The following is a 25,804-nucleotide window of genomic DNA, read 5'->3' on the forward strand; positions in this document are numbered from 1 at the left end:
TCAATATTTAACGCATTTATGTGTGGAAATAAGCGTTCGGACTGGCATCTCAACATAATCCGAGGTTTGTGTATCCCGTACACAATCATTATCAGAGCATCGCGCCTCTTCCGATCCGAGTTCCACATTGAATCGAGTTCGAAATTCCAGACGATTTCATTATGTGTGGAGGGAGGCATTTCCACTCACCTTCTAGCGCAACCGTTAAGATTTCGCTGCTTATATTAAATCGGAGTATAGGAACGGGAATAAAATCACGAGCGGAAAATGTGAAGTTAAATCGTCGGCTCATTTGCCTCGATGGAGCAGTGGAACCGTTCAAAAGCCGCGTACACGGTAAAGCCGACAAGGCGGGAGAAGTTGCGCGCTATCCGGGTTAGTCAACAAGACTTTTACCGAACCGTTACCGTGTTCCGCGTGGCGCGCTAATGGAGCATTTGAATCATGCTTTTCAGCACGCACCGGAGTGATACCGTGACCGTGGGGCGCGCGCTTAAAGGCATGCCTCAAAGGCTCCGGTAGTAAAGACGCGGAACACCGATTTCCTAAAAGTCTCCAAAGACCTGCCTTTTATCGCCTGGCTATACGTTGTTGGAGGCCTGCAGGTCCCGCTCTCTGCCCGAGAGAATGCGCAGAGAGAGCGTGATCACGTGGTATCTTTGCACCATCTGAGGAGTTGTCTGCGAGTTCCTCTACAACTAGACCTATCGCGTCAGGTGTCCCTCAAGGAAGCATACTAGGCTATTTTCAATTTATTATATATGTAAACGACATAGTCAATATAGATAAAATCGCTAAACTTGTCGTTTATGCCGACGATACTAGCATATTTTGTTTTCTGTGGACGAGCCAAATTTATTGATAGCGCACGTAAATAGAAACTTATCGAAACTAGAGTCTTGGGCACAGTCGAACGCATTAAAAATAAATACAAATATCGTTGAGCCTTTCCACTCTCGTGAAGAAGGAAGACCAGCGGAGCTGTATTCGATACACTGTGTGCTTCTTCTTCGTCGTCGTTTGTTTTTCGCGCTGTTTCCTACGATGAATTCCCACCAACTCGCCCAACTATCCATTCTTGTATTATAGCTGGAAAGGTTGTCGCCATCTACGAGCGACGGCGGAAACCATACTGGTTGTGTGCTTGCCACCGCCGCTTATACATGGCGGTAGCTGTCCAGGTAGGTTTGTGTCGACGTACCGGACACGATCCTGGGAAACCTAGCCCTTAACAGCTCCGCTGTAATAAAACGAAAGCCATTATTTTTCGTCCGAAAAATAAAGCCGTATCATGCATTACTGGCCTCATTTTAAACACGATGCCCATAGAAACCGTTGATAGCTGTAAAACACTCGGAGTTATCTTTTCTGAGAACATGTCCTGAGATTAATACGTACAGTAAGTGATCTGTAAATTATCTTGGGTTGTCGGGTACCGACTTCTGCCAAACTGATTATCTACAATTCTCCTTTTTACTCCTACCTCAGCTATTTGCCACCGTATCTGGGGCGCGACCACAGCCGGATACTTAGAAAAGATATTCCTGTTTCAAAAGAAAATGGTTAGGATTATCTACACGACTCTCATACTGCTGGTTTGTTCAAAAAATACGCTATTATAACTATACATAAGTTGTACAGTTACAGGTTGACCGCTGGTTTTAAAAGTGAGAAAAAACGAAATTCGCAATTCCTGTCGACTCCCGTGATGTTAACAGGAAAGGTTGTAACATATCAAACATGGCACGCCGAATATTGGAGGATGGTCCCTCATAGAACGAACTATGGTCTGCAAATGTTAAACTATACCACATTTACTTAACAGCTTCATTAGTCGTGACATTCAACTGAATTCGCTTACCATGAATGAGCATGAAAATTACTACGTACAATAACCGCAAAGTGTAAATAGGTTTGTGTGCTGATGTGTTCTGCCAGGACTGTTTTGTGCATCAGTTATTTTTGTATCAGCTACATTTGTTTGTTTGTTTGGGCTGTTGTGTTCTGCCAATGTAGGGGGCCGGGGACCCGTCAAGCTGTCCTCAGAGCTTTTTTTCCCCGGCCTCCCTTTCATCAAATTATAGAAAAATAAAGTCATTATTCTATTACATATTATATAACTACAAGTGAAGGTCAGTCTAACATGCCTCCGCCCGTCAGAACACATTGGCATCGTGGCGCTGTATCGGTTTTCATTGCTTCTAACGCCCGATACTACAGATAAAAAAAAAAAAAAAAAAGAAAAAAAAAAGCGGAATCGTCAAAAAATAAGAAAATGCGCAAAGATAGACGCTGAATACGTTGGTCATGAGCGATGGTGCCTTCGAAAATGGCGAAAGAGGGGAGCGGGGCCAGGGGAAAAGGTTTACGCGTGCGCAGAATACTACAGGAAACAGGTCCATCACTGTTCCAGCAAGCACGCACACGTTTCTACCTCCCTGTCAGCTTAGCCGTGAACGGAGTATAACGGGTCTTGTTTGACGGGGAATATGTTGCGAATTGTTTGAGAGAAAGTGAGCAGTGACGACTAAAGACCCCCGTTCTTTTCTGGCCCTTGCCTCTTAGCGGATTACTACTCCCCGTGCACCTGCTGAGAGTCTGGTCGATGCTACGTGTTCGTCGGACCAGCCGTCCGTCTGTTTTGCGCCGCATGGTCAAGCTCTCCATGCGAGTGTATCGGCGTGAGCGCGATCGCGTGACGAGAGAAAGATGCGCATGATTTGTTCTACGAGCACGTAGCTTCACCCCACACTGTCAGCTAAGGAGGGCTGATCGCAGTGCATACAACCCTCAACCGGCCCAACAATGGTCCCCTCTTCTCCCCTCCACTGGCTCATATATTCAGGTGGTCGACCCCGAAACGTCCCCCCACCGCACCGAAAAAGAAAAAAAAAAAAAAGAATAATCGGCGAGTGCTTACACGCAAACGTGCTGTTTACGAACAGGCGGAAAATTGCCTACTTCGGGTGTAAGGCACTGCGAGCGTGCGCAGAACTCAAATTTGTGAAATTCGCGTGTGCTAAGCATTTGCGCACGCGCATTGCAGACAACAGCGCCGTCCCATCGCAGCGGCGCCAGAGCCGCGCGTTGGTAATGACGAACTGCCGTACCGTGGACGCGTAAAAGAGAAGTGAAATTGGGCTTATGAACGTCACTGACAGCCCGCAAAGTTTGCCAGTCATGAATTGAGACGAATTTCCTAGCCACAGTATAGACAGGAAAGAGCGGAGAACTCCCGAGGGTTTCGATGGGATTCCGTTCAATTTCGAATGCAACCTATATAGACGAGGATGCGAAGAAGGAAAATTGGAATAAAATAGCGTCCTAATTATATCGGAATCCCGAAGTGATGTAATTTAAATGTTACCATTCCTCTGATTGCCGGCATCTAGGCTGCCCAATGTTTGTGATTGGTGAAAACAACAAAGAAGGAACCCTACCATCCTAATGCTGTCAAGTTCAACCGGCGCACGCGGGCAGTACTTTTGCCGAATGTGTTTCAATATCGGCCATTCGACCTATATGGTAACGTATTGTACACGTATTCCCAAATATTTTCTGATGACCAAAGGTATTTTTGACGCGTATCGCGACACTTGTCACAATTTCAGTAACACTGCTTTAGGAGTGACCCTGACTTGAACACAAGTAAAAGCGCAAACTGTTTTTTTTTTTTGTTGTTTTGTTTTGTTTTTTTTGGGGAGGGGGGGGGGATGGGAGCGGGGTTAATTAAATTCTTAGCATTATGATTCGCCGAGCTGCTTCCGCAGTGAGATTTTACGCAACCCCCGCCCCCCCCCCCCCCCCCCAAAAAAAAAAAAAGAAGAACAGCAACAACACAAGGATAAAAAGTGAGAACCAACGTATACGGGACAAGACACTTTTCCTGTGTTGCCAGTCAATTTTTGTCCCTGCTACTTTTTTTTTGTGTAAAATTTTAGTATGAAATGTAATCCCCTAGCCCAAATTCCAGTTTCTTCTGTAGACTGCAGCGATTGGTTCTCCAAAGGATTTGCGGGAAAGTAAGACGCACCAGATGTTTTAGAGTGCAGGTCCAGCGAAAGACGCAGCCCCAAACAACTAGCCACCGTTTCGAAAGACGATTTGCGCGAGAGAACAACGAGCGTCTGAAACGTCACGCCCCTTCTTCCTAAAATTTTCTTTATCTTTTTTTTTTTTTTAGTCTTACCGTTTATTTTGGTGTTCTCATTCACTGTACGCGGTCGGTTAATCATGTATAGACCAAGTCAACTTTCTGACGTCACGCCAGTGTGGTGGCGCTGCTGTCGGCACTGCGCATGCGCAGACTTTGTGCTTCGCCTGAGGCGATTTTGGTTTCTGCGCACGCGCAGTGCCCGCACCCGGTGTAGGCAAAACACGGGTTTTGTTTGCAAACAGCCCGTCGGTCCATACAGTCGGCGACAGCTCAAGGGAAGCGGGGCGTCACGTCCCGTGCATCTCATTATCGCTCCTTAGCCAATGAGATTGCGGCACTGGCCGATAAGGACGCCGACGAACCAATCAGGAAGCAAAGAGCATGATCATCATGATAGGCCACACCCTTCATTTCTTAAGCTGTAGCTGGCTATATTGATTTTGTCCTACAAGTCCTGTGCGGGGACATACACACGCGCAGGCTTTCTATTCAAACGATTACGTTTGTTCAAGAAACAGCAATTTTTTTTTTTTAATACAAGCTCTACTGTGGGATGCGAGTAGCGAAAACTATCGTGCTTTTAGCACGCAGTTTCGACGTGCACGCATAGATACGGGAGCCGGTGAACACCTCAACCTCATATAAAGGTGTGTTTTTTTTGTTTTTTTTTTGTTTTTTGTATTGAGCAATTTTGTTTTAAAAAAGAAGAAAAAATGCCGCGAAAGTTACATTGATTTGGTTTGTGTAGGTGAGTTATACGGCCATGGGTACATAGTATAAGTTACGATGAGGTTAGTTAACCTTCTCATCGTAACGATGAGAAGGTTAACTAACTAGAATATGATAATTAAAACGTTTTAATTATTGAAAACAAACATTCGGTTCTCTTTAGAAACTTGCTGAGCGTCATGGAAAACCACTAAATCACTATAGAAAGACTTGGAGCGCGTGGGGAGCAAGGTGGAGCACTCGTGCAGCTGGAGCGAGCCTACCGGTGCGACAACGTGTACCTGCGCGGTTTTTCCGCCTCATATCATCCGCGTCTTCCCACACCCTGCCTTGTGCCTGTTGCAGCACAAGGGGCAACTTCAGCGCACTATTAGCGGCGGGATGTTTCGGTGGCGCCCTCGTTCGGTTACCTTTCGTAACGTCATTACCTTGTGAAGAACAAGTTCAATGGTGTTTGTAATGAGCATGGTGAAAGCCTGAAATCATAGCGATCTCAAAGTAACACTGCCCACACCGTCGAAATTGAAGTTCTTACATTCCTCTTATTTGCGTCGATTTGATATCCTTTGCTGACGTCATAGTCAGCATTCGGCCAATTGTAGTGGGCCGACCACAGCGACGCTTTCGATCGCTCACGTCGCCAGTACTGCGCTTTCCCCGCGCTCAATGTTGCCAAAAGCTGATTGAATTGTTTTCGACGACGCTCAGCAAGCTTCCTTCCACAGCAAACACCGCGCTTGGGGGACACACGTCACATGCGGCTCCGTTTGCTATAATACCTCCTTTTTTAGTTTTATCAACTGGTCACAAAAGTTGGCAAACAAATGTAGCATGCGGAAGGTAACGCGGGTGCCCAGTGAAAGATAATATTTATTTTCGTCGGCAAACAAGATTCGCGGTGTTTGTTGCTTCAGGGGGAACAAAAACCTTCCAGAATGCAGAAAAAAAAAAAAAAAAAAACACGCCTATTTTTGATAAACCGTGTGAGCACATATAATAGGGAATTTTAGAATAACGTACGCAATTTCAGAGCACGCTAGCGCTAAATTTAGCGCTTGCGTTAGCGCACGCTAGACAAGAGTGTTTTAGAATAGCGTTTCTCCGCCGCGATGCAGAAGCCCAAGTATCTCGCGCTTGCAACGCCATCAACATACAGTTACAAATTTTATTTCACACGCGAAATACTGTACCTTGAGAAACAAAAAAGTTTTTTTGGTTCAGACTAACATTTTATGCAACGCGAGCAGTCGACCGGTCGTGTCCGCTTGCGTCACCTCGGCAAGAGGTACTGACCTTCGCACATCGTACCTTCGCCGCAAGCATCAAGTTGCCGGTGATCGTTGTCCACCTTACTGGCTTTTCAAAACCGAGTGCAATGTCGTCCCGTATTGAAAATCGCAGTCGCGAGGATGCCATTGACGTCGCCCTCACGACGCCGCGAAAGCGGTCGCAGCCATGGCCCTGGAAGCCCCAATTTTTCAACTCTGCTCGTCTTGGCTTTAGCCAACATCTCATGAGGAATCCTCCTCGGAGGAGCGCAAAGACTCTTTGCGTACGCACGCAATTTCCGAAAAATAGCGCACGCGAGAATAGCGCGCGCAAAGCGCAAAACGTGGTTAGCGATCGGGGCATGCTTATCGGCGACGACGCTATTATTTGAGTACGCAAAGCTTTAGCGTGCGCTAAGAACTCCCTAATGTGTCGTGCCTGTAGTTATGCTTGGAGAGCTTTGAATGGTTTTGGTGGATGTATCGCACACACGACTCAGTCATGTACTCACCGGGTTCGTCAGAACGATGGGCAGAAGTTGAGCTGATACATATTTGGCCGAAACCAGCTGAACATACAAATGTCAACCATCCATACAAATGAGAGGAGAAATTGAATGCGCATTCAACCACCATAAGCTAGTCGAAGAAGAAGACTCTCATTTAATGCAGAATGCAGAAACAAATGAAAAAGAAAAAAAAAGAGCAAACAAAGCTAGTTGAAGAGGAAAAAGACTTTCATTAAACAGTTGGTAGTCCAGCGGTTGAATGCGCATTTAATTTCTTCTCTCATTTTTATGAACGGTTGATATTTGTATGTTCAGCTGGTTTCTCCCAAATATCGTCAGAACGATCGAGACAAGTTTAAATTTATTGAGGGGTGGAGTGTGCCATTAGAGAGCCCTTGTACTTTTCTAGCATTGTATAATTTTAATGTGTTCTTGATTTGTTGCTGCTGCCAATGTATGTAAAGAGATCCCATACCTTGTCCAGCTGGTTTGAACAGCTTTTTGTATGGGCTTTCCCACCAGAGTTTCTGGAAATAAACTTGATTTGATTGATTGATTGCTTGATTATAGCTTTTGGTATGAGGACTGCTTTAACGAGTAACAATTATAGTCCAACTGCTTGCGTTCCTGTTCACCTCCTCTTCGTGGCGCCAAGCAAAGACGTCCGACTGCGCACCGCAGGGTGCAGGGTTCGATTTTCGCTGCGCCGCTTGCTGAAGCTCCCTGATCACCGTTAATGTTGTTTATATCATGATTCATTATGATTCATTATGATTTATTTTCATGAAGTAGGCTTTCTACGTGGTTCGTAGTCTTATACATTACCCGCTATGGGGCACGGCCGGGCTAGAGAGCGGCTATGGTTCTTGCTCTCGCTTAAAAGCAATAGATTTTTTTTTATCCGCGTGGGGTCGCGATTACGTTACCCTTCCCAGTACTGCCTGAATCACCCTGGACATCTGTTCCGTCCACAGTTACCGAAAACGTGTGCCAACGAACTCATCTGGAAGGACGCCGATTGAAATATGTTGAAAAATCCATGCTTGTCTCTGGAAAATTGTTTTTCTGAGAAGACAAAGAGGAAGGTGTGTTCCGCGTAAGTCCCAGCAGACAGGTGGCCCCATGGCCTGTGGGTCTAGCTATAAACTGGAAATTGCTTCAATTTGACCCCGGAGAGAAAAGGTCCTGTTGGTAATGTTAGGGTGCCTCCCTGGAAGGAGCTAAAACGCTGCAGAAGGGGCGAGGACGCTTCGACCCCGTCGAGCTGCTGTGCTGAGGAGAAACTGCCCTATAGGGTGACCACCTTCCACTCTGACCGGGGGGGGGGAGTAAGAGGAGGACGGTACTTTCACGACTCAAGAAATAAGTATTAAGGGAAATTCACCAACGCGCACACCCCGATATCCTGTGCTGTCCGAAAGCGTATTATACACCTGAAAATTGTACGCGGCCATTAAACTAAGATAAGTTTCACTCACACTGATATACTTTTGTTTATTTGTCATGGTAAATATTTTATTAAAAGAATCTAAGTTGAAAACATAAAGATCGACTGCACCAGACCCCAATGCACCAAAAGGAAATAAAAAACAGTAAATATTTTTCGGCTTATGGTTTCCTGTCGATACTTACTCATATATTAACGTGCTCCAACACAAAAATAAAACCTTAAGTTGTTGTTTTTTGTCCGTTGTGAGTTGCAGGGTTTTTGCCTTCTGTGGCCGTGTTCAAAAAAAAAAAAAAAAAAAAAAAAAGCTTTCCAGAACAACCTTTTCGCATGATACAGTATGATTTGCAACTCATTACAATAGTTTATTTTTCAGCTTTTGGCGAGCAATTTTCGCTCGCAATATTTTGACATCAAGGGGAGAGGCACAGCGGCGCATGTGCGTGAGTCTCTTGCAAGAACTACGGTTGCTTCCCGCAGTGCTTGGCAAGAAAATTATATAGCGTCGAGATTCACGCATTTATCGGCGACCTCCGCGGTTCCCCGTTGCCCGTTGTTTGGAAGCGCCATAATTTGCGCAGTGAATGTTACGACAATGTGAAGTGCGGGACATTTTGAAGATTTTGGAATTTCTCGCGGGACGCGGGAGACGAGCCCTCAATGCGGGACAGTCCCGCGAGTCGCGGGACGGGTGGTCACCCTAAACTGCCCTCTATGTGAAGGCCGCAAGAAAGCGTGCCACTACACGCTAACCCGGTCGTGCTATGCATGCTTTATCATGCCTTTGCCTGCCTGTAACGGCTTTTTTCGTTAGGCTCGAGCAAACACATTCTGCGTTTAAAAAAAAATTAGAAAAAAAAAAAAAAAAACATTCCACAACGGGCAACTGACCAAGCGTCCACCTAACCACCCGTCATGTAATCCCGACAGGTATACACACGCCGCTTCGTGTGTTGGCGCTTTCTTCTCGTCGACGGCAAAAGAGCCCGGCCGGAGCAGCCACTTTTCCGTCCGCCGTCGTAACACCGCTTCCTTCCAGGAAGACCGCGGCCCACAAAGGCAATCATGTTGGCGGCGGGAGCAAGCAAGAATTAAGCAAGGGGACCCCAAAAATAGGACCACGTCGCGGCGCTGTTGTATACGAAGCCAGACAAACGCCAAACTCGTATATAAACCTTGTACACGTCCAGTACCGAGCGCACACGCGCCGAAAGGTGCACGGTGGCCGAAGGGGAAGCGGGCGAACCGAGCGACTGTTTCTTTGTTTGCTTGTTTCTCTTACCGTTACGCTTGTCGGTCCGTCGGCACGTCGCGGGAGATAATCCCAGATAAAGTTTCGAACAGAACCGTTATCGAAAGACACGCGGCGAGCCGCCAGCGTAGCCGCGAGAGAGGTGACGACGACCCTATAGGGGGGCATCTACAAGAGACGGACTTGAAAGACGTTTCCTCGTTGGGGACCGTGACGGTTTCTTGGCTGCGCCCATCTTCAGAACTGGTTTCATGAGACATTAGTCGCCGAGACGCTTTTCTTTTCTTTTTCTTCCCGCTCGGTACTTTCTTTATTGCCGCCGGGCGTATGCGTCTTTCTCCCACTCCGAGGAATGTTCGCGCCCTATAGCTTGGGGCTGATCTTCGCTATAGCGTAATTTGGACCTGGCCATGTTGCTGTGACCTGTTAAATCAACGCTAATCCTCGTTGTTGTTGTTGTTTTTACAGCAGAGCTGTTGAGGGCCAGTTTCCCCAGGATCGTGTCCGCCAGCAAACAAATGTCGACACAACACTCTGGACAGCTACCGCCGTCGCTCAGACAACCGGCTTGCCGGTCGTCTGGTTGCCGTCGTCGCTCATAGATGGCGGCAACCTTTCCAGCCTTTTTACTCTGGCTGGCCGACTTGCGGCCGGCCATCACTTCATTCCCGCCATATAGTATAGCCTCGCGGTCTTCCTTCGTCACCAGAGTGGAAAGGTTGAAAGTTTTTGTTTTGTTTTTTACCACTGAGGCAGTTGTTTCGAGCAAAGAATAGGATTAGAGTATAAGACTGGAAGAACATTCAGCTCACTTTGACCGTTGACAAACGCCGTTGGTAGTAACCCGCCCTAGCCGTAGCGCGACTACAGTGTCTGTTCACACATATGTTCGTTTGTTGCAGTTTGGTAACGCGGGCGTCAGAAAGGTTGTCTGCTACCTGTCATCAGTTCTATTTTTGTGTTCGGGATCTGAGTTATTCTATAATTGCACGGTGACAGGCAGTCAAAAGGGCACATGTGTGCAGATATAGTGGAATGAGTTATGTCTAGTACAAGAGCTATCGCCGTAAAGTTAGGCTACGTTCTAAACGCGACAACAACGTGGAGAGGTAGGCAGAAATACCTATTCCTCGAGAGATAGTAGGAGGTATTCATAAAGGTGTCTTCGGCACCATGAGTGGACTCGCCGTGTGCCAAAAACGACAGCTCTTGCGGTGTATACGAAAGGGATCTGATGAACATTAACATGAACGCACACGTGCAGCTCTGGCGGTGACACATGACTTGCACGGGACGACATCGCACCGTACCAATGGTTATTATCTAGTTACTCCTACTTTTTCTTGCCGAGAAGAGACAGATTCAGTGGTGCGAGGCGTATGCAGAAGGTACGCGCGCAGCAGCAAGGCCCTTCACAATAATGATGTGGCGCAAGTGTGCTACAGGCCCCCCTCCCCCAACCTCACCCTTTTTTTGTGTGTGTGCGTGTGTGTGTGTGGGAGGGGGGGGGGAGCTGGCTGCTGTCATGTTGGTGCTCTTGGTGCTGATGAAAGAAATGCAAAGAGGAGCCTGCTCTCGAAGCGTGATGCTGGCCTGCTAAAAGCCGTCAGCTCGTGCATGGCGCCCGGTAATTTATGCACGCTCGGCTGGAACTAGAATCTGTTAATTCGCCCTTTCTTTCTCTTTTTTTTTTTTTGTTTGGCAACAAACGTAGTGGTGACATTTATTGGGTAGCTCTGGCACACTTCCGGTTTACGTATATTTTCTAATGTTTCACTCGTCATCAGTTTATCATAAGAGCGAATTGATTCTGACAGTGGTGTAGGTGTAACAGCGCGTAACAACGAGGACTAAGAAAAGGAACACACAACACAAGACGAGCGCTGAGAACCACCTAGCCCAGCTCTCTACATTGTTGAGTCTGACAGTGCGATAAGTGGTCATTTCCAGAAGATAGCGTGCATATTTGATTTCGCAAATACTGCGAAACCCGCCGTCTACTTCAGAACCGGAAGCGGTTGGGGTCTATTTGCACACTGGCGCCACCACGTTTCAACTCACGCGAGAAAGAGCGAATAATGTCCGAGTCCCGCTAGAGCGACAAACAAAACCAACCGACACCGACAAGCCTCGATCACGTGCAGCATGCACGCGAAGCTATCTCTGGCAGGCTTTCAATCCCTCGTGCTTACTTCACGAGCACAGAGTCAAGCCTGCCAAAGGTACTATCGCGTGCATGCTGCACATGTTTGAAGTTTGTCGGTGTTGATTGTTTCTGTTTGTCGGTCTACTGTAACTCGGGCAAAAGCACGGAGGACGCCAAGAGACATGGCAGTCTCAGGCATACTTCAAGTAATGTTGCTGTTATACCTTCGTCAAGTAATTCTGTAACAATAATTTGGCGGTAATTTGTGATTTAAGTGCGAAATAACCGTACAGAATTACTCGGACTAAAACGGAATTCCGTAAAATAAAGAAAAAACGACGAATTTCGCCCGGTGGTTTCTGCCCTGTGCTTGATGTCATAACAGTGGTTGCAGCGCCGCGCGCAAAGCGAACGTGTCGCCGGGTAAAGTTCATCGGTTCTTCGCCGCATGTTCACTCCGTGGAGTCCAGTCTCTTAACTCGGTCCTTTTGTAAAACTGAGAACGTAACACTTTGTAAAATGTTTTGCGACTTCCCTTTCAGCGTTGCACCCACAACTTCGTCCACTTTATCGAAAAAAGAAGAAAAACGATTCCTCGTAGATTTTGTTTTCTGTCTTAAAAATGGTTAAATTTTACACGGCCATAAGTCTGGTCTATACGAAGAAAGAGAGCAACAGTGCAGTTACCACTCTTCCAAGGTTAACGCGAAATTCAATCACACACCTCTGCCATACCCTCACGAGCACGTCTTCGTCATCCGCCATGACGATCAGGTAAACGCAGCGAGAGACTATGACGGTCCAAATGCATGTTTAGACATGCCCCTCAACGAATATCAGCATAACACTGTCCGTCTGCCTCCTTGCAAGGAAAGACAGAAGGTGTCTCATTACTTCTCAATCAGCCCTTGCATAATTGTATCCTGCCGGTGGAGTCACTACTAATTTCCGTAACGGTTAAATGGCCCGTGTTAAGCCTGGTTCACAGGGTGCGATTCTGCTCGTAATATCGCAGTTGCGACGTCGAGCACCGCAGCTTACACAAAGCTGCTGCTTCTTCTTCCTTTTTAATTTTTTTTTCTTTTTTTTTTTTGCCACACGAGCGACAGCGTAACAGGAAAATCGCAAGATCGCACCATGCGAGTGAGGGATTACCGTTCGCGTGAATATAAGAATCGACTTGCATACAATGCACTAAGGTTAGAAAGTGATAGATAACAGATCCTATAGTTTTAGCCCCCACCTCCGCAGCCTTAGATAACGTCGTGTGGGTCCTCAAGCTGTAACATAACTTCTCTTGTTCAATACCATTAGGTCACGCTAACCATAAATTCGTAAAAACTTTGCACTACTAAAACAAACAAAACAAAGCAATAATGGAAATAAACAGCCCGATGGCTCTAACATACAGGAACTCTAGCTCTAACAGGGGTCGTGCAAACAAATGCAGAAAAAAAAGACAAACAAAAAAGATGCTGCGCTGTGCGGTGTTTGAACCCCTCCCCCCTCCCCCCCCTCCCCCCCCTCCCTCCCTCCCTCCCTCCCAAAAGTAAAGTAAAATTAGAAAGAGGGACTCAGTAGCGAGACTGTCCTCCGAGTGCTGGTATGTATTGTGAGTAGGAAGTTATCCCTCGACTGAATGTGTCCATTGTATTAGTGCGAACGAGTTTTATTTTTATTTGCGCTATGGACGCACTCTTGTTTTCGCATCTGCAAGAAATGGTAGGTACTCTTTCAAGCTCAGCGTTTTGCCAGTGTAGCACACGTGTACATCCATTTCGGTAATGACCTCAGATCTTATATGCACAATCGTCTCCACGCAGCTTATTTACATCGCATACGTTGCGAGAGGTTTTATGTTGCTTTTTATTTTTATTGTTGGCAACGGTGTCTGTATGACTGGCCAGACTGTCTTTTTGACAAGACAGGTTCCAGCCTGCACATTCTGAAAACGGTAACGCTAATAGCAAAGGCATTCTTCCAATGCATTCTGCAGCGTCCGTCTGCTATCGGAGACCCCACAGGCTCGCGAGGGGCGCTGCGATGAGTTTTCGCCCGCGCGCGCCACGGGAGTTTCCAGTATGGGTTTTCAAGGTATTTGGTAAATATATATATATATATATAATTCTACATCGTCTGTTCGCATAAACCGTCTAACCTCTCTGACGCCAGGCCACTGCCGTGGCGCTGCTATCGGTACTGCGCATGCGCAGACGGTTCCCTCCTCTCGAATTTGGTTTGTGCGCACGCGCAGTGCCCACACCGGGTGTGGTCAAAGCGGGCTTGTTTGGAAACACTGTGGTGGTGTATAGTTAGTTTCACACTAAATTCAACCGCAGCCGACGCTACGACTCGATGGTGCCAATCAAGCAGGGCAAACAGTGCGTTGCCATGGCGCTCGCTGCCTTTGTGAGTTTGCTTGATATCACCAACTAAATCAATCACGCGCAAAAATAAAAAAAGTCACGTGGTCACGACGTCTCATTAATATTATCGTTGTAAACCCCGGCCTCAGGGGAAGATACGGGAGGAAGGTCAAACACGGAGCTCCAAACGGATGTGTCGATGATGGAAGAAACTTTTTATTTTATGTGTTCGGAACTGTGTTGTTTTGTCGTTGGTCGCGTTTTACCGTCGCTTCTGGGTTCACGATGCCAGACTTACACCAGCCCTCCTGCTTTTGATTTTGTGTTATACTGCGCTAAAAGAAAAAAAAGTAAGAAAAAGCGCATCATTATGACGTTTTGTCGTGTCTTCAAACGGGAGTCGTTTTTACTATTCAACAAATAACTAGCTGCGTTACATATTTCCGTATTGTTTTACGGTATCCTCTCTCAAATTACGTTACATGCTACGCTTACGTTCAACACCAATACAGCTCATAACTTAAGACAGGCATAACTGGAAACATATGGCTAAGATCGTGATGCACGTATTATTATTATTGATAGTAGCAGCTGTAGTAGTAGTAGTAGTAACACAAATTGGACGGAAGTACAAACCCCAATGGCAAAAGAAACATATGAGAAGAGAAATCACGTGCAACAAAAGCGTGTTTACGTCGACGAATATGGAGAAACACGACGCGCCCACAGGACAACGTTGCCACAGGATAGGCAGGTGTCGAATAACTCGATGCTGACCGCAGCACGCGACACGAGGACACGGGACGAGCAACCGCGTAAACAAACAAACCCAACAAAAAAACCGAACACAGCTGGTCCGTTCTCGCGATGCGTTCCTCATCGGTCATAAGGGAGCCATCTGCCCGAGAATCCCCAACCTTCCAAAGAACGTATCTAATCGGTCGAGAAAGGAGCACCTCACCATTCCAATTTCGGCGGCGGGACCCGTGATGTCGCCGATGCCAATGCCGATGTCGTATTCCTGGTCGCTGCCGGCGATGAGGCGGGCGAGCAGCACCGCTCCGACGATCAGGTAGTTCCACATGGCCTCCGAGCCCGAAGAAGAAACCGAAATTTAAGAGACGACGTTACCTCGACAACCGTGCCTAGACCGTTCGAATTTTAAAAGAGCACCCCGTTCCTCCCGCCGCCAGCAGCCGACCTCAGCCTGTTTTCATTCCTGCATGGCCAGTTTAGGTTGGCGGTTTTTGTGGAACGCCGTCGGTGGCGCCACGGCCCGGCGCGCTCGGGAAGCTCGCTCGCCTTTCCTCGGCTCGGATTGGCGGTGCCTCGGACGAACAGCTGGCGGCGTGTACCCCTTGCACCGGGCGCAATTTGAGACCGGAATAACGGCACAGGTATCTCGTCGCCGGTATCGTCCTCGGTGTAATTATCGACGGAGAGAGGAGGTATCAAACAGGCGGCAAGGGTTAGTAGCCGTCAGCTGGTTTGGAAAGAGCGCGAGAGTGGCTTTGGTGCGTTTTTAAAGGTCGCGAAGCGCGCTCTGGCTTCGCGTTGATGATAAGATATTGATTCGATTGGCTTCGTTGGAAATAGCAGTCACGGAGGAATTCTCTATATTCACCACAGTTTTCTCTCGGAAAAAATTTTAAAATCCACTGCGAGAATCGCCGAAAGAGAAGAAAGAGGTCAGAGATGTGGTATCTTTGTGCGCGTGCACTGGTGCATATCCTCTGCCAAGCATGCAGTAAGTGGTATCCAAAGATTTATGCCAATACATCCCCTCCCCCCCCCCCCCCCCCCTCGTAAACAAAGGGGGAGTCTGAGAGCCGCTAAAAGTTTTTAAATCCCCTCCTCTTCGTTTACTCTCACGACAAAATTAACCTCCATTTGCGCCTCCCGCGACCTATAGGCCTTTCCATCGCTTATCACCCGGGAAAAACTGCCGAGTCACTGAGCTGTGGACGCATGCGCAGTGCCTGATAGGCCGCACGTCAGAGCTACAGCGCATGCTCAGAAGCCGTTCCACAGCCCACCAGACAAAGATGGCAGCGCCCAGAAGTTGATTTTCCGCAAAGGTCTATAGGAGTCGCCACTGTCGGGCAGATGTGGCAGTCTAAAACAGGTCGTTGCCGTGCCATGTGCCCCGCTCAAGTTTCAGCAGGCAAGCATTGGACTCAAAATGGTTTGCCTCGATTTTTATTCACGACGTTTCAAACCAGCGACGATGTCTTCGCGTTTGCGATTGCTTTCAGAGTCTTGACTTTTTTTTTTTTTCTTTTTTTCGGGGAAGTTATGGAAAGGCAGTGGGTGCCGACAAACGTCGATAAACTCCCAATCCCTGGTTCACGCGGTAGCGTCGGTTGTGTTTAGGGCGACCTGGGTAACATGCATGATACGAGAGCAACGACTGAGTTACCGCGGGACAGCTGTTCCGTCAGGCCAACCGCCCACAACTATGTAATCACGGAAGCCACAGTTGTGGTTTCAGTGATTACATAGATTGCGTACATAGCAGACATCGCGAAAGGACATATGTTCCGGCCAGTTGAATGTTTTCTCGCTAGGTGCCGTCCGTTTTGCTGGAGTCGCGAATAGTCTCTCACAACTGAAGAAGCTCAGGGCTTGGCTTCTCGCGTTGACGCTTCTCGCTTCTTCGATCGGTTCCTCGACGTTCGCCTTGGCTAATGCTGCACTCTCATTGGCTGCGGGAGGATAATGAGATGTGCGAAGCTCCCCACGCACTGCGTTTCTCGAGTCGCCGGTGGTCGTGAAATGACGTGTGCCGTAAGCAGTAACAACACCTCTTCAAACCGCCCAAATAGAAAAAAAAAAAAGCTGGTGTGGGCCGTCACTGCGAGCCGTGTATTTGCACGTCTGCCATACACTCTAACAAAAAGCCCGTGCGTCCGCTTTCCCGCACAACACTTGGAGAGCCAATCACCGCAACTTACGGAGGCAGCTCAGCGAATGACGATGCCGAAACATATGTTTAGACCAAAGAACGCAGTCTGAGTTGTGACATTAAGCAAGGCAAAACGTCACGCTTGCATTGCTTAATGTCACAACTCAGAGTGCGTTTTTTGGTCTAAACATATGGTTCGGCATCGTCATTCGCTGAGCTGCCTCCGTAATTTGCGGTGATTGACTCTCCAAGTGTTGTGCGTGAAAGTAAAAGCACAGACTTCTTTTAGAGTGTAGCTGCGTACATTCAGGTGCATGATGCGCTTGAGGTACCGGCCGAAACGCCGTGCTTGCATTTTTTTTTAAATTTTTTTTAATAAGATCTACTGGGGAATGTTAGCCGACAAATAAAAGGGCTGTGCCAGTGGCGCTCTTATTAGAAAACATTTTTTAGTGGCAGGAGTTAAACGCCATCCCTAGAGCCGGGGTCCACTGCTCATATATCATACAAAAGGCAGTCTGCAAACACAAGTCACCGCAATATACGTGGTTCGAATGCCGCCTGCAAAAAGGTCTACCCGTTGAACTCATTGCCATGCGGCCTTCGAAGCACAAGTCTTAAGGCCGGTTCACACATGCAACAATGCGCTGATGTAGCGCTTCTCACGTGCCGTCCGCTACTTATTGTCCGCCATGAACAACAGTATTGACGGTGCGATACAAAGCTGGTGAACGCTCCCGTCAGCACGCGCTTAGCGCGAGGTCAGCGCTCCGCTTGTAGCGCTCCGCTTCATTGTCTTTTGTATGATGTATAAGCAGTGTGACTCCGGCTTATGACGGTTTATAGCTTATAGAAATGATTTTCTGAGGACTGTGCCATCTACGGAATAATATCTAATGATTTTGACTCAAACGAATTATAGCATGATTTGAATTTTATATTTAAATGATTTGAGCTCTACTCAATGGAACCATACATTAACAAGTGTGAACTAATGCGCATGGGCTGTAAAATTAGGTTTACTTGGCTGTATAACCTTCATAATTCAATACTAGAGCTCGTAAACTCTTCAAAGTATCTGAGTGATCCTAAGCTCCGATCTTTCAACCTACATAATAATTATGCGACTAATAGCGCTAACCGTATGCTTCGTGATTTCGAACGTATTTTTTCTCCTGCCCCTTCGTCATCAAAAACTATATTTTTTTTTATAAAACATTTGGGTGGTCGAAGCTCGAGTGTGCTGCTTCCATCTCGGATCCCGTTAGCGCCTACCTTACTGACTCCCTCGAATTAATTTAGAACAGGTTCACGGGTTTTATTCGGGCTAACTATAATCACACTGTTAAAACCATACCAATAAAAATAAATAAAAAAAATCCTACCCATCCTTGCAGATCGCGGCTGAATTTTTAGTATTTGTCGCTTTTCCAAAAGTTTCTATCACCACAGAATACTCAGAAATCGGCTGATAACCCCACCATCATCCCAACATTTGTTTCCGCACGCCTGAATCACCGTCACAAAATACGCGTCACATTCTTTTTTTTTTTTTTTCTGTAACAAAGCTTCTATAACAATTGTTTTTCATTTTTATCCCTGGAGTTTCGAATGAAAGGAGTCACTATACCTGCGTTGTTTACGTCAATTGTTGATTGTGTTCTTTGTCGTTCAGATATTCCCAAACATGTGTACCCCATTGTTTAACTTTATGGTATTTTCCGCTGTTATTCATCGTCACTGACGTCATCAGTGACGATGCCGATGCCGATGCCGTCATCAGTGACGTCACGCGTCCCATAATGCACCGCGTGGTTACGCCGACGGTGACGCCGACGCCGCTCAAGCCGGAAACGGGCGCCTAAGAGCTGCACCCTAAATTTCTTTTCCTTTTAATAAAGGTTTTTTTTTTTTTTTTGCATTGGAGGGCGACGCAATTCTTCTGCAGGTCTTATATTGTTCCGTGCGTATGATGACGCCTTTTCCTCGACGTTCTGCCTGCGTCAGTTTTTGCGAGATCGTTTTCGCAACGTCTGGAGATGAGCGCGTCGACCGGTACGCGTATCTGTCGCAATGGAAATAAAGCGATGCAAAGGAACACGAGGGCAAGAAGGAAGAAACAGCGCTACGAATGCATGTTTTTTCTACTTGTCCTTGTGTGTTTTTGCGCTGTTTTATTTTAAAGGGAAACTAAAGCAATTCTTGATTTGAGAACAAAAAAAAAACCCCACATAAATCGTCTTCATGTGGCCTCCAGGATCAAGAATATCGAGATTATTTTTCAATTTAGTGCACGGACGCTGGGAGGCTGCAGAAAATAATTTTCAATGTACCGCTGAAGCCCCTCCTTCCCGGGGAGTGACGTCATATGCAAGAAGTTTTCGGAATCTTAACTCTCGCGCATCTTCAGCGCCTGTCAAAGCTATGCACGCGCACTCTTGCCATTTGCAAAAAAAAAGTCAGAAAGATACGTCACGACTGGTGTCAGTGCGGGGGAATATACCTGGCACGCTTGCAATTCTACGCGCTGCTCGCACGAGCGACACGCGCTTGGCAGCCCAAAGATCCTAGTATGACGCCACGACTGGTCGGAGGTTTTTCGTGATTTGTCGCGTTTCGTTACATCTTCGGGCAAAACGAAAGTGATATTCATATTCACGGGATAAAAATACGTCAGAATTCACCTCTAACTTTTTTTTTTTTCCAAGAAGTGTTTCAGCTTCTTTTTAAATCAGGAAATGCTTTTTAACGCCATCCCTCAATCCCAAAATTTTATCCGTCTGTCCGCCCGTCCGTGCATTTGCCGCTAAATTTAGCCGGGAAATTAATATCACGAGACATATACACCAATTCAGTTCCTGAGCTAAATTCATAGGAAAAAATTGATGTCAAATTGATTGCAAAACAACAAGAACGTCTCCTCAAAGCTGGTTATCCGCCAGGTCTGCTGAGCACCATTCTTGTTCAGTTAATTCTAGCCACCCAAAAGCCCCGTAGTAAGTCTTCACGTGTTATCTGCATTCCCTATGTGCACAACTCGGCGCACAGACTGAAGGCAATTGCAGCGCGCTTCAACACTTCAGTTGTCTTCTCGTGCAAGTTGCGCCTGAAACAAGTGTGCAGGCGCGTGAACAATAACGAATCCTTCAAAAGATGTTTCATCAAACATGCCAATCAGGCCGTTCCCTGTGAAGAGGGGGTGGTATACTCCATCCTTTTCTCATGTGATGACCGATACATTGGACAGACAGGGCGTTGCCTGAACACCCGCCTACGAGAGCACGTCCTCGAGGTCTCTCATGCTTCGAGCGACTCTTTTCACCCAATAGTTGTGCATCAACGCCTCTGCACGAACTGTGAAGCCCGGTTCCAGGACACCAGCACGATCGGCAGACACAAAAACAAGCTCGGCCGAGAGATCATTGAAGCATACAAGATAGCCGATGACGATCACAACATCGCTGCTCCTTCTCTCGCGTTGTCCGGAGTTGAGATGAACTACCTGAAGACAAAAAGGATAAAGAAAAAAAAAAAGGATCGGTGGCCGAGTGGGCTAAAGCGCACACCCAGCTCGACGCGCGTGGAGCGAAAGCTCGCGCTGCAGAATTCAGGGATCCTGGATTCGAGCCCCACCCCTGCCCGTTTCGATCTGGATGAGCATCGTACCGGCGTGCGGTCGTGTATCACTACTGCGTGGTGCACGTTAAAGACCCCAGGCTAGCGGTTGTACCGCACTGGCTAAATTGCTCATCTACAGCTGGGAGACTCGTCGCCATGTTCTGGCAGACTAAACTCCTGCTGTATAAACAACTAACGACTGATTTGTTTGTTTTTTTACCTGAAGACAGAGCTGGATTAGTCAAAGGGCGCTCTATCTAAATTTGTCAATAGTGTATTTCTTTTCTTTCTTTCTGAAATTCTTTATCTTCTAGTGTATTGGGGGTGATTTAGTGCTTTTTTCCGGGCGTATATAAATATTATTTTCCGCATCTTCCTCTTTAGTCTCAAACGTTAGAAGGGAGATAGTACTATTGAAGGAGACACCAGTGAATGTGTGTTGCTAATTGAAAGAACTGTGCTGTCTGCCCTTGTCCCTAAGCGTTTGTATTCTTTCTTTGACTCCCGTATTTCCACCAACACGCTCTTTGATCTTTGTTAAATTACGATTTTACTAACGATTTAAATCATATTTATTTTTATTTTTCACCCTCAAATAAATAAATACAATTCGAAACAGCGCCGATGTGCTCATGCCGACTGCTCGGAATGCACACAGCCTGTCAGAGAAACTTTGCTATGGCAATACGCTTCTTCTTACTTTTTAACTTCCTGTAAGAACAATGTTTACTTTTTATTTAAACACCCGAAGTATGCCGCGATTGGCGATGTATGCAGTTGCGATCTGCTATGCGGAGCGCAAGTCCGTCTGCTTCTTTGGCAGGGGTTGCAGTGACGTCAGAACGCCGAGCTTTGATTGGCTGTAATGGGAAGGATATCGGGTAGACCTCAATGTAAGCTGCTTTGAGGTCTACCCCCTATCCGTTAATCAGAGCCAATCAGAGTTCGGTTACTTGCGCTACGGATGGCGTTTGAATGAAATGCTAACACTGCAGAGCGCGTGGCCGTCGACGTATGTTGCGGCTCCTGGAGGCCTCTGCAAACTGACAAAACTGCGGGGTGGAGAGGCGCTGCGAGGGTGTGCGTCCTATTCCGATGTGTTTGAACTTTGAACCATGCTTAACACAACCCAAGCTTCGAAGCTGCGCTGGTAGTGTGCTCGAAGTTCCGTCACTGTTCGCATTGCATTCGAACCCGATGGTACAACAACGCGATCGTCAGCCGACAGCCGACATCTCCTCGCATGTGTTTTGTTTCAGCTACATTGGCTCTCAAAGCTATTCAGTGCACGAAAGGTGTCCTTATGTCAGCATTTTTTTTCCTTTTAATTTTATTTTATTTATCTCAGGGGCATCCTAAGGACGCATTTCATGAGGAGGGATTAAAACATCGACAGATAATACACACCTTATTCAACAAAAAAAAAGGTATAAAACAAACACAAAGAAGTGAAACTGAATTGCAGTCGATTAAGGTATGGCTAGGGTTCGGAGTTTTCGGTTTTAACCGATAAAAACCGATAAAGGTACGCCAAATCCATTTTCGAAAATTCGGTTTTAACCGAAAAAGGTCAGTTTTTAGGTTCGGCATTTTCGATTTAAACCGATAAAAACCGACAAACGTACGTGGAATCCATTTTCTAAAACTCAGTTTTAATCGGAAAAGGTCACCTTGACCTCCCAGTCGTACTGCGGAGCCGTGGCGAAAAATTGGAACGACAGTGTCTATCGAAACGTGTCCGAATGAATGGGATACACGAATGCCATCACGACGTTTTGGTTTAATGTGCGCATCATCGATCACAACGTGAAGTCCGAAATGCCGCATGACTTCGCCATGTACGAGCGTGTTTTCAAACTCGTTATAAGGACGACTGCCATGATGCAAGCTCTGCATATTGTGCTGTGCTTGAAAACGGCGCAACGTGTCTCTTTTGGCGGTCACAATTAGTTGATTGGCCGATTTTGATTTAGGCAGCGCTTTATCTCCACAGCCTGCCAGTGTTCAGTGTTAGCTTGGAGAGGGCATTCTCGAAGCTCTGGGTCATATTAACAGAAAAGAAAGAGTGCGGATCAACGAGGAGAACCTCGGAAAGTACTGGTGTGTGCACTATAATAAGATCACCTAATCATGATGTACAGAAGGAGAAGTTCCATGTTTTTCGGGCATAGGCTTCATTTCTGACTTGTTCGTACTTCTATGATTATTCTTATTTTTTTTTACAGTTGCACACATTTGCCAAATAAAGTGTCCATTTATTTTGCATGTATCTGTGCCGTTATTCTTTGAGTGATCACAAACATCAGAGCTACAATGATCATCTGCTCCAGTGTCCGCTGGTGTTTATTTTATATTCACTGAAAAAAGCCGATGAACTTTTGTGGGCATACATATACGCCGAAAAAAACCGAAAATTGAATTTTAAAATAAACACCGAAAAAAGTACGCCGAATTTTGAAAAAATAGAAACCGAAAACGCGGAACCCTAGGTATGGCCAATGAAGTGGTAATAACAAAAATGGCAAAGGGGATGACTGAACACAAAAAGAAAAAGTAGAACTTTCACAATCTCGTGCTACAATGATGCAGTAAAAAACAAGTCGGGGCCAGCAGTTATATAATAATTGTTTACATTATTGTTTAAAGGAAATAACATTATGATTGGTTCCGATAAGATCAGGCAAATCGTTCCAGTCATTGATGGGAAGTGCTAGACGAGGAAAAAAAAAAAGACGAGTTCGTGCGGCATTGAAATGGTGCTATTTTGTACGAATGATCTAACCTGGGTGATGTGAAACAGCGCCACCGTAAAATTGACTGGGCGTAAATAAATAAACTTAAAATGGAAATCGGTGTAATAGGCTTCGTGTAAAAATTATAATCTGGTTATTTTTGTTCTCCTAAAAGTGGAAGGTTGCTTCGAGTGAGCAGATGTTGCATATGAAGAGATCGTTGCTTTGTTTTGAACGGATTCTAGTCTCGCGATTGAGTAATTTGATGGGGGTTCGAAATGGTGCTTGCGGACATATAATTTGGGAAGAATTCATGTTCAATGGGCAAACCGTTTTCTTTCTTTCTTTTTTTTTTTTTTCTTACGGGGAGTAAGATGGAATGTAGGTCTGAGGAAACCAAGTGCTTTTAGTACTTTATATGTTGTCTGTTTTATGTGCTCATTCCATGATAGTGTGTCCCATAAATGTATGGCCAAATATTTGTATGATCATACGTTTTCCAGTTGTGATAGTAATTAATACTTTCTAAGTGCTCTGGTGGAAAATTTAGTTACTGACATTTGTTTGCATTTGTGAGTGTTATTCATCTTCCCACCATGAATATATAACATACGGAACGTCTTGAAGAATATTGTGATCATTGCGTTTAGTGATATTTCTGTAACTAACGCAATCGTCCGCGAAAAGTTTGATTGTGGATTTTAGAGCAGAAGAGAGGTCGTTTATATGGATAAGAAATAACAAAGGCCCGAAGACATTACCCTGGTGGACAATGGATTCAACAGCACAGTCGAATGCGATGGGTGTTGACTGATATATTTCTACTCCCTGCTTTCGTTTCTAAGAAAAGAAGATATCCAATTTAAAACTGATGGATCGATCTGCACTTTTGAAAGTTTAAGAAGAAGGCGATGATGGGGAACAGTGTCGAACGCTTTGGCAGAAGCATTGAAGATGGCATCAGTCTCAGCTGTAAGGTGAGTATTAAAGGGAAGGTCTGTTACGAATTCGAACAGTTGGGTAGTATACGAGTGACCTTCTATAAATCGATATTGGTTAGCAGAAAAGAAGTTGCAATCGTCTAGATGGGATATATCATTACTATACAAGACATGCTCCGTGAGTTTGCATGGCACACTGGTGAGCGAAATGGGGCAATAAAATGTGGGATCAGAATGGTCTCCCACTTTCAAAATCGGTACTACTTGGGCGTATGCACTTTAAGAAATGCCCGTGCGTCTACTTTCTCGCACAACACTCGGAGAGCCAATCGCCGCAACTTACGGAGGCAGCTCAGAAAATAACGATGACGAAACATATGTTTAGACCAAGAAACGCAGACTGAGTTGTGACATTACGAGCAACGCAAGCGTGACGTTTTGCATTGCTTAATGTAACAACTCAGACTGCGTTGTTTGGTCTAAACATAGGTTTCGCCATCGCCATTCGCTGAGTTGCCTCCATAAGTTGCGGTGATTCGCTCTCCAAGTGTTGTGCGGGAAAGTAGACGCTCGGGATTCTCTTAGAGTGATATAGCAACTCGAAGGCTATAACAAAATTGTATTGCTACGCTACGCTTACGCGTGATTTGATGTATTTTATGCGCTCTGTTCGGTCCGCGAAACAGACGACTCCGTTGCATAAGAAAGGAAGCGCTTTACGTTATTTTGCGGTCCCATTTATAAAGCAGCTTTCGCTCTGACAAATCTGTGTCACGACCGAAGCTTTCCGTGCTTCTAATTGCATTTATCTTCGTGGTAATAAGAACCCCACATTGGCGCAGCGTCGGACGCTAGCTCGCTGCCGCGTACCTTGTCGGCAGTGCGAGTATGAATCGTTCAGAAAATCCACCCCTTTGCACACGATGCCTGACCTTGCGAGGAGACATTTTAAGCTGATAGCTGACACTCGATTTCTGCTGGTCAACGTCGGGTAATCATTTATTCGTTCGAGAGGCTCGGACCAAAGCGACAGGATAAAACAGCCGATATCGAAAGTCTGGCGTGGCGGTAGAGACAATGGAACTATCGGTGCAGACGCGGTCACAGCAATGATTTTTTATAAAACAACGATAAAAAAGTATTGATAATTCTGTATACCAGTCGCTTTCTGTATCAGTCGAGGTCAGACAAAGATGTGCACGAAGTGCGTATATTCATCACACGGTGAAAACTTTAAACGGCGGCAGCAATTAGTCGGTGTCAGATTCTATTGCCCTCTGCAATCACGTAAAGCACGATATCTTTCGATGGTTTTTAGTGTCTGAACAAATTATGGAGTCTACACTGCACTGCGAAGTTACACTGAACACGTAAACGCGTAAACTATGGGACGATATGTTAGACAGAAATGTCAAACCAACTATCCCAAATTCAAGCATTTTGAGTCGCCGAGAATCGTGTTTCTTAAGCTGTCAATGACAATATTGTCTGAAAACAAACAAGAACTTGTCTATATAATTTTTTGACTCATTAAAAACAAAAGTAATTCATGTTCAGTGACGGGGGAAAGAAGCTCCAACTGCGTGAGCGAATTTCTCGACGCGAATCTTACCCCTTCCCTCTGAGTTTCATTATTAATATATACAACAGGCGGAATCTTTCATGCATGAGATCCTCGTAGACGCCTGTGCTTCTCCAAGCGTATAAAGGGTCCGTGAACCGAAAATTCGTCCCA

The 25,804-nt window shown here is 46.0% G+C and overlaps 1 protein-coding gene across 1 annotated transcript in view; it reads right to left on the minus strand.

Annotated features, from left to right (window-relative positions):
- The window catches only part of LOC120836735 (neutral ceramidase), an 80,683-nt gene extending 65,461 nt beyond the window's left edge, over positions 1 to 15,222 (minus strand). The window contains exon 1 of the mRNA XM_040205767.3: positions 14,835 to 15,222. Within this exon, the coding sequence (XP_040061701.1) occupies positions 14,835 to 14,957 (123 nt within the window). The 5' untranslated portion in view covers positions 14,958 to 15,222. The remainder of the gene's footprint in view (positions 1 to 14,834) is intronic.
- Positions 15,223 to 25,804: the final 10,582 nt, after the last annotated feature.

The sequence above is a fragment of the Ixodes scapularis genome, unplaced genomic scaffold (assembly GCF_016920785.2).
Source record: "Ixodes scapularis isolate PalLabHiFi unplaced genomic scaffold, ASM1692078v2 PGA_scaffold3__209_contigs__length_174095766, whole genome shotgun sequence".
Taxonomy (NCBI): Eukaryota; Metazoa; Arthropoda; class Arachnida; order Ixodida; family Ixodidae; genus Ixodes; species Ixodes scapularis.